The 10,000-nt window shown below is 39.1% G+C and overlaps 1 protein-coding gene across 1 annotated transcript; it reads right to left on the bottom strand.

Annotated features, from left to right (window-relative positions):
• Positions 1–933, bottom strand: LOC105873310 (olfactory receptor 2A5). Its single transcript, XM_012768130.3, has one exon. It carries the CDS (start codon positions 931–933, stop codon positions 1–3), a length of 933 nt encoding a protein of 310 aa, XP_012623584.3.
• Between the last annotated feature and the right edge of the window lie 9,067 nt (positions 934–10,000).

Raw genomic sequence — 10,000 nt, 5'->3', positions numbered from 1 at the left:
TCACCTAGATCTGTGTTTCCACAACACTCTTTTTAAGGCACCCTTGACCTCTGCGTTCCTCAGGCTGTAGATCAGGGGGTTCAGCATGGGGTTGAAAAGGCTGTAAAACAGGGAAAGGACCTTCTGCTGCTCCTCAGGATGGCGGGACTTGGGGGCCATGTACATGACGATGGCGCTGCCAAAGAAGAGCCCGACCACGCAGAGGTGGGAGGAGCAGGTGGAGAAGGCCTTTCTGCGGCCCTCCCCAGACTGGATGCTCAGGATGGCCAGCAGGATGCGCGAGTAGGAGACCAGCACCAGGCAGAGGGGCCCCACCAGGATGAACACGGAAGCAGCAAATATAACAACTTGGTTGAGCCAGGTGTCAGCACAGGCCAGCTTGAGGACAGACAGGATTTCACAGAAGAAGTGGTTGATTTCATGAGGTCCACAGAAGGGCAGCCTCAGGATGAGAACCACATGGACCAGGGCCAGGAGGGACCCACATGCCCAGGAAGTGACGGCCAGGACGGTGCACACTCTCCAGCTCATGATGAGAGAGTATTGCAGAGGGTGGCAGATGGCCACGTACCGATCGTAGGACATCATTACCAAGATGAGACACTCGGTGTGAGCAAAAGCCATGTATAAAAAGGTCTGCATTATGCATGGGGCAAAGGAGATTGTTTTTTTCTTATTCAGAAGGTTTGCCAGCATCTTAGGGACATTGTTGGAAGCATATGAAATATCAACGATGGCCAGGTGTGAGAGGAAGAAGTACATGGGGCTGTGGAGCTTGGAGTCCAGCCAGATGAGCCCCAGGATGACCCCGTTCCCCAGCAGGGTGAGGACGTAGAACAGGGAGAAGAGCCCACAGAGAAGCATCTGAATCTTTGGGCTGAGTGGAAATCCCAGGAGAATGAATTCTGAGACCCATGTCTGATTTTCTGTCATGCTCTGGTGACAGTGCCTGTACTGGCCACTGCTGTGGCTGGGAGAGGTGTGCTGAGGAGTAGATGCAGAAGTGGATTAGTCATTAAACAGGAAGAGAGGGTCAATGGTGTACACTTGCATTGACTCAGTCAGCAATCTTTTCCAGAATCTGCATGGCAAATCATGTACTCCACAGTAAAGCAGAAAGAAACTCAGTTCAGGTAACTAGTATAAGTGAACATAGGGTATCATGTAGTATTTCCATTTCTACAGAATTTTATTTAACTTTGATGGTGAGACCCACATTTTTACTATCATAATGGCAGCCACAGAGTAAACTGTTTCCCAGAATGATTAGCCATTTCATTTTTGAGAAAGGACCATATCCATGTTCTCATGTATTTTTCACTTCCTAACTTATTTACTTCCCATATTTTGTTCCTATTTTCTCTTCACCATTTTGTTTTCTCTTATTTTATAACTTGTGCAAGGTGCATTGCACTTTGCAGGTGCTCAATAAACAATCACAGAGGAATATATGAATGCATGAATGAAAGGATGAGGTTTACAAATGCAATTGCAAGTATGGCTGCTTCTCTGTATTTACTAGTTTTAGGGCTTTAGCAAATAAAGTTTACATTTAGTATTTTACTTCCTGGTGCTGCCCAGGAAAATCTGGCTATTTCCTTTCTGGGCATGAGCAAAGAGTGACATCACTAATATGGCCAGCATTCATGGAAGTAATTTCTGATATAGGGCCAGGGCAAGGGTTATCTATGTGAAAAGTTAAAAGTACAATATTCCTGCTCCTGCCTTCACCCCACCCTTTGCAGTGCTGCTTCCCTGGTTCTGAGTAGATACTGTCTCTGGTACAGTACCCCATTCAGTTATTGAATGGAAGAATGGATGGATGGGTGGACAGAAGGCATTACATTAGGAATAACCTTGAAAGGGCATATCCTAGATTTTAATCGAGTCTTTCAACTCTTCTTTAATTGTCTTTGGCTGCCATTCCACCAACTGTATGGCCACAGAGGCTACAGAAGGGAAAACCTGAATGTTCATAAAAGTATGCAAAGAATAGCTTAACGTGTAGCTCATGACTCCACCTCTGCACCTATGAGCATCTCAATGTGTAGCTTATGACTCCACCACTGCTAATGCTAACCCTATCTTAAGCCCAGAAAACCTCCTGACCATAAATTGACCCTGTGTCTCTCATTCAGTACACTGATTTCTGAAACTATTCTATCCTCCAGACTCCAGCTTTTTTAAACTACCACACTTTGCAAAACACCCTTTACTCACTGTAGTAGCAGCTCTGGTATTGTCCCAGAAATAGGGTTAGATTTCGAAGTAATTGTACCAAGGTCAAGGGAGCTTTTGCAGGTCAGATCTGAGGATCTTGCTCCCTCCAGCAGCCTCTGAAAAAAGAGCTTCCCAGGTGCAGGACTTGTCACTGTTCTCTTAATGCAGGTGGTGCAGGGACTGCAGCCTGTTCACCGGAAACACCAGCAGAACAGGCTTTATGGAGGGATCATCTCCACCCCAACCTTCCTAGATTGTCCCTGAGGACAAGGACACATGGCACTCAGATTCCAGATCTACCAGAAGAACCAAAAGTTATTTGTCTTTCTGTCTCCATTTCTCTGGGCCCTGGGGATGGATGTTCAGAAGAAAAGGAGCTGGCAGGAGATGACTTAATACCCAGCTGGCTCCCTACACTTGGAACTCATGTAGTAAATATGTACTCCTGGGACCACATTGCAAACTACACTCTCCTAGTATTTGGGTGGTGATGGGCTGATGGATCTCAGTCTTGCCCAAGTTAGATTAAGTGGAGCTTCGAGGGGGCAGAGTATCATCCTCACGTGATAGTGGCTCAAAAATCTCCTTCTCCTTAGGTAGTTCTAACGCAGGTGTTGGTAGACATGAAAAAACACTTCTATTAACCTTTCCCACACTGGGGTGGGAAAGATTCTGAGGCCTTTCCACGGAGTATCTAAGATTGGATATAGGGCAAAGGAAGTAAGGAAAGATAGACATTTGGGTCAAGCCTTGAAGAGCTGTCATGGTAGAAGCCCTGGTGTTTAGAGGGCAGCAGATGTCTGATTCACATCTTTACTATGATGTCTTCATGAGTTTAGTGAAACCTCAGACTGAGGTGTTATAATTATATTCACATGATAAAGCAGAGACAGAGGATGCCCTGAAATATTTCCTGATTGTCTCTTTTATGTGCATATCTCTCATGCATGTGTGTGTGTGTATGTGTGTGTTTGCTGGTTGGTGAAAGTTTTGGAGAGAAACATCTAAAACTCATCTATCAGGACACATTTGGTTCTTTGCTCAAGAGAGAAGCATGTTGTTAATGTGTGAGCCACATGGTTCACTGCCACCAAGGGAGGGAAGGAAATATGCCTGTGGTTTTGGCTCACAGACCATAAAGGAGTCAAAGCAGGTATATTTTTATGGCCAGAATAATGAAGCTCGAGGAATAATTGTCCTAGAACCTCTGAAGGAGTGATAAGAAAAGTTTAGGAACTATGTACAGTGGTTAGAAAAAAGTAGACAAAGCATGTAAAAAAAATAAAATGAATTTATTGACTCCCTAAAACTGAAGAACTAAATAAAATATCACCAGGATGCTTTTCAATTATTCATATATTATCTACATATGGATGTTTTATATCCACAATTATCCCTGTGTAGATGCTTAATAATTAATCGTCTCATTCATTTATTAATCCACTCATGCAATTTACGTTTATTGAGCATCTTCTCTATGTAGGCATTGTCCTGACCTAGACATGGGAGAAGCAAACTTTAATAAGACACTGTCTCCATCTTCCAGGACTTGGCAGACTCCCTGCAAAGAGAGCCATGCAAATAAACAGTTTGGGGACTGTGATTCAAGTGTGTACTGTACACTGTGGGACCAAGGGAGGGTGTGGTAGATTATTCCAAGAGGCGGCTGGGAAAGGCTTCACCATAGATGGATATTTAGAGATGCCTCAGGAAGACATCAGATGGATAGGGCACACCAAGCTGTACCTTAGAGTGTAAGGGGGACATAGGCAAAGATGATACTGGAAAAGGGGTTCACAGGCAAGCTTCCGCACCGTGTCAGAGATGCTGGACTTCATTGTAAATAATGAGTAGAATGATGTGACTCGATATGTGATTACTAAGTTTACTTTTTGGCTACTGTGAAGGACTATTTAAAAGAATAAGATTGGAGATGTGGTCCAGGCTACCTGAAAAGTCTGCGTGTTCAAGTGACAAATGGTAAGCAGCTAAGTGAAAGTGGTAGCCGTGGGGATGGGTAGGAGGGGATGGATGTGGAACTTGTAAAGGAAATACGATTAGCAGTATTTAGGGACTTTTGGTGTGTGGAGAGGAAACAGAGCAGAGCCAGGATGCGTCCCAGCTTTCTGTTTGTGTGGCTACATCTAAAGTGTTTTCATTCACTTTTGTAGACAATGCCTGGAGAACAATGCAAGAGTTAAAATAAGAGTATAATTTTGAACATGATGGGTTTGATGTCCCTGGAATATATAGGTGAGCTTATTCAATAATGAATTAACTAAATTAATTTGGAGTTCGTTAGAGAATTCTGGGTCAAAGATATGGATTTGGGAACCATATGATTGTTAAAGTCATGATAACAAATAAGGGTATTTAAAGAGAGCAGTTTTAGTGAGAACAAAAAGGACAAGAACAATATCTTAAGAATAACCAATATTTAAGAGATGGAGAGAGGAAGCTAAATCTCCAAACGACAGCAAGAAGAAAGTTCAGAGAGAGAAGCAGCGAAACAAAAAAATATGAATGAAAGAAATCAGTGAGCTATGCTATTAATAGATGTCATCCCAGGAGGCAAACTAAGATACTCACTTTAATCCTGTGAGTAATTCTAAGTCTGTGTTTTAGGAGTGAGAATATTCTTCATGTAAAAAGCTGCACTGAACTTAATACTTGTAGTAAAATAAGATAAAACCAAAGTTACTACAGAAGACCAATGCTATCCTTCAAGAATAACATAGCACTTTTTTAGCTTCATTTCCCGTTTTCATTAACCTTTACAATAGTGAGCATTAAGTGATATGTATAGAAAATTTTAATTTCCAAAGAGCCTGTTATTAAGCTGTTAATGAGAGATATAATACAAAAGTGTGGCACTGCATTGTGAAAAGTAAAAGTAATTACTTACAAGTGAAATGAGGACTCGACAGAGAGAAGGTGATGCTAAGGATAAGGCAACTGACCAAAGGTTTCTAAAGTGAGGCTTATCAATAATTTACCCAGGCAGAAACCCACTGTGTTCAAAAAGAGCTTCTCACAGTGCCCTGGAAGTACACGTTATGCTCTGGCAACTCATAAACATTATTCTTAATTCCTCAGCACACTCAGAAAGGGTTGATGGTTTGAAAAGTAATGGAATTTCATACCTTCCTATTTCTTCTCCAGATAGGGGACAAAAGTCAACATAATTTCTCATATTTCCTGGGACTATAGAATAGCCTCAAAGGGAAGGAGAAAGAGACATCTCCAAACAGAGAAGAATCAGTATTCAATATTGAATGTATTAATAAATATAATTCCAAAAGACAAATTGTATGTCTGTTAATTTGTTGCCTAAATTAGAAAACCATTAAATTCCCAACCTTTACCTCTCAACTGCTAAGCATTTTGTTGATTCCATAGACAATGGAGAAATGTTTCTCAAAGCACAGTCCAAGGACCACCAGCATAAAAACAGTACTTCACCCTTAATGAGAGAGCAAAAAGCACTTCACAAACTCTAAATCTCAGTGTAAATGTAAGGTACTATTTTTAAAAAGCTTTTATGCATGCAAGGAGCCTTAGAGACCATTTTTATCCAAAGGCATCATTTTAAAGAAGAGAACTCCGAAGCTAGAGAAAATATGACTTCTTCCCAAGACAAAGTGCAGATTTAAGATAAGAACCCAGGAATCTCAAATATATGAATAATATATTCAAGATGGAATGCTTAATTTTCTTCTCCTCATCTCACCTATCACAGTAAGTTGCATCACTGCCCGCAAAAGTTACTCAAGTGAGAAATTGAGTCATTCTTGATTCTTACTCCTCTCCAAAATTTATCTGAAGTCTCTTTACTTCTCTCCATCTTCAACACAGCCACAGTCTCTAGGGGCGCCTGGACAAAAAGGGAGAGAGGTTTGAGCCACATATTTATAATTTGCACATTTAGCATTATTTCCAAATTGAATGATGTAAGCAGATATAGATTCAGCATACAAATTAAGATTGTATAATCTTAAACATGGGCCCCATTATTGAACCACCCAGGCTGTAATGCACCATGAATAATATGTTATTATTCCCATAGTTATCTGTAACAAAAACAGATTGTATTATATTTTTATCTTAAAAGAATGAATTACTTAAATGAAAACATTTGATCTGTGACTTTCTTAACTTGTGTGAGGCTTTATTCTGAGTGAGGCTGACAAAACCTACTACAACGATGGCAGAACCCTAGTTTCCTTGGTGCCTTTTCGTTGTTTGCTACTTTGTCTTCTCAACTGGAAGGGAAGTGCCATATGGGCAGGGGCTACGTCTGTCTTGTTTCTTTGTCTATACTCAAATCCCTATAGCTTGTCATTCTATTTAATATCACAGGTAAATGCTCAGTTAACTTGTTGAATAAATAAGTCAAGAAATAAAAGATGCTTATGTTTATTTCATAGTTACACATTGAAGAAAATCAAGGACATTGTGTTAGTCACTTTGTGTATATTTTTCATGAAATATGCACTTTCATTGGAAAATCTTAGGTTTTATGGTTGTAGAAAAGCAGATTGTGCCCATATCTTTGCTCATGAATTGCCGCTGCTATGACACTTAGCAAGACTTGTAAGAAGCTCAGTTGCAGAACTTCCTCTGCCTAACTGCCCATCATTCCTGTTTTGTTCATCCTAATCTTCCTTTTACTTCTTTCTTCTCCATGATGTTCTCCTCCCTCCCTTCCCATTTTCTCTGCCTTCCTACCTTCTTGCCTCCCTTCCTTCCTTTTTACCTTGTCCTTCCCTCATTGTCCCTTTTCTTCTGTAGGTTCTCTTGGGCCCTGTCCCTCAGCACTCCATCTTCTTTCTCTCTTCTGAATGTAAATTGTTTCTAGGCAGAGTTTAGATCATAATTTAATGAGGAATCTCAAATGGAGGATTTGAGATGACAAGACAACAAATAGCTAAAGCAAATAAATGAACCAAAAAACACCCCTTTTCAAAACAAAAAAACTTTATTAGCGGCCTCAAATTCTAAAGCTCCAGCATTGACAAATTCCACGCCTACATGCCCCATACTTTCTCTGTCTGCCCATCCCTAAGAAGGCATAAATGTGAGATAATATACAGGCTGCCTGAGGTAGAGACCCTGCTGACTTACCTATTCCTTTTCCCCCAGGTAATCTAATTCTTCATTTTAAGAGAAACCTAATTTTAATTTTAATTTGTTCTTTCTTCTTTCTTGACAAATAGCTTATAGGTTGATCTTTAGTAACATTGTTAGCTAAGTAGTAGGTCTTTTCTGAAAGTCTAATACTGACTTCCTCACTGAATGTTGGCTGGGCATGAGCCGTAGACCCATATCCAGGAAGATTCATGCTATGACCCATTGGTAGTACCAGGTATCAGCCATAATTCTGAAGCCATTTTTTGTTTGTTTGTTTTAAGTTGTTTCATGCCTTCAAATCATGGACACATTGATGTCGTGGAAAGCAGCAATCAGTATAAATATGTCTTTTCTCAATAACAACTTGCATAACAATACATAAAAAGTCTGAAACGCTTATATGTTAATCAAAGACTATTGATTTATCATTGATCAAGAGAATAAGAAGGGTCTCATGTTTTAATAACTAGAATGGGGCTAAGTCAAAGGGAAACTCAGGAGTGCCTGGAAGCTAAAGTTCAAAGCAAATTTTTTCTTCAGTTTTCTAGATTGAGAGCTTGGTGAAATTCACACAATTAAATGATTACTGTTATGGAAATATCCCACATACAGAATCTTAAATATGGTCTTGAGCAAAGGCTTAAGACCATGAGATATCTTGTCTTCATCACTCAGGGGAGTTCAGAGGTTTGAGATTTGATGTACCCTGCTCAAATCCCATTATTTGAACAACTACAGATGAGTTGAATCACCTATTAACAGTGAATTACGTATTAATCAGTACCACTTTGGTAAAATATTTTGAAATAAATAAAAGTTGTCTAGCTTAAATTTGTATATTCTGCTTAGTTGTAGTCTCTATATGGACATATGTCTAGTAGTTAATTATATCTAAAAGCCTTGAACTGAGTTCACATTTACCTCTAGAAACATAGTCCTCATCTTCTAAGAGCTTAGCAGATAACAATAATTGAAATGGTTAAATTCTTGATATATGACAGGAACTTTGCTAGGAACTTTGCATGTATGCTTTCATGCAGCAATAGTTAAACATACACCAAAAATGAAATTACCTTATATGAATGAGAAAATTAAAAATCCAAGAGGTTAAGTAATCTTGAACCCAGGTCTGTTTGGCTCCAAATCCCATGCTCTTAACCACTGCCCTGTTCCATGTCTAGTATGTTGCATTCGATAAGCCCCGGAGTTGATATACACTGATATACATGCCATGTAGCAAGATGCTCCTACTGTCTGACTCAGCTATATTTGCCTTAGTATTCCTTACACAGAACAGCTTTTAAAATGCTTTAGCCCTTCCTTGTTTTAAACTACCATACATTCTGATGGGAGAAGAAAATAAAATTCATCCATAAGGCTACAACTCAAAAATAAATTGACATTTTTTCCCAACTTTCGTGTATTTTTATCTTAATAGACCTCTTACTAGATATAAAATCTCCTGTGCTGTTTAGCACTTACCATGATAATCTGGGCAACCTATCAATAAATATAATTTTAATAGTTTCATACAATCCCAATGTGTGCAACTGGGATGTGAACATACCATCATTTACTTAATTACTTTTGGATAATTCTACAGTTCTATCCTTATAGTTATTCAGTCTTTGCCTCCTTTCATGCCCTTGGTAACTTTTATTAAGAGTATCGGCCTTATATCCTGACAGATGTTGCTCTATCTGGACCTATTCAATGTTTCCTAATGATTCAAGTCATGATTTTTTGACAAGAATATCACAGAAACAATGTGGTGCTCTTCTCAATACATTAGGAGGTACCTGATATTGACCCATCTAACCACAGGCAGTGCTTTAACTTTGATCACCTGATTATATTGATGTCATATTTCTCCACCTTAAAGTCATCATCTTCCCTTTGTAATTCGCTGGAGTTTTGTAGCATATATTCTAATATCATGCCAAAATTTTTACGTATCTTAGAACTTCATCCATCAGGTTTGGCCTCATCGATAGCTGGATCCTGTTTAAATTAATCACCACTATAACAGTCACCAAATGACAAGTTTCAATTTCCATCATTTCTTCTGCATTTATGAGTTGTCATTCTTCTGCTAGGAAAAGAGCTTGTACATCTCTCCCATTCATTTTATTGGTCCTTTATTTATTTATATCATGGAGCCATATTTAATTCAATGGATTATAATTTGTTACTTTTATTACTTGTGTTTATGCTATTTGCCAATGAGAGTTCCTTCGAGATGGCTCTCCTGAATTCTCTTGATATACCCCATCGCTCTTTGAGTGCTTTCTTATTTTCTGGTGTAAAAGACATTAAATGTTCTTCTTGTACTTCCTTTATCTCACCCTGAAATTAGCCATTTCTTCAGGGAATGCTGTTCCTTTAATGTGGGTGGTATTTAAACACCAGGATCTGAGTCTTAGTGTGCCCACTGCCAGCAGGTATCAGTGCTTCTGATACCTCTACTTCAGCAAACAGGTAGGAAAGAGACTCATTTACATATATATGTATATATACATATATATATATACATACACATATATATACACTTACATATACACATACACCTAGAACTATTTGTATATGTAATTTTTAAAATATGATTTCATTAAAAGTGATAAATTGTACTTAATATTAAAAAATTCTGTTA

Source organism: Microcebus murinus, chromosome 9 (genome assembly GCF_040939455.1).
Source record: "Microcebus murinus isolate Inina chromosome 9, M.murinus_Inina_mat1.0, whole genome shotgun sequence".
In the NCBI taxonomy this organism is placed as follows: domain Eukaryota; kingdom Metazoa; phylum Chordata; class Mammalia; order Primates; family Cheirogaleidae; genus Microcebus; species Microcebus murinus.
This window is presented reverse-complemented; position numbering and strand designations above follow the sequence as displayed.

What these genes read in the sequence shown, in the direction of transcription:
- LOC105873310 (XM_012768130.3), bottom strand. Translation starts at nt 933, where the DNA reads ATGACAGAAAATCAGACATGGGTCTCAGAATTCATTCTCCTGGGATTT.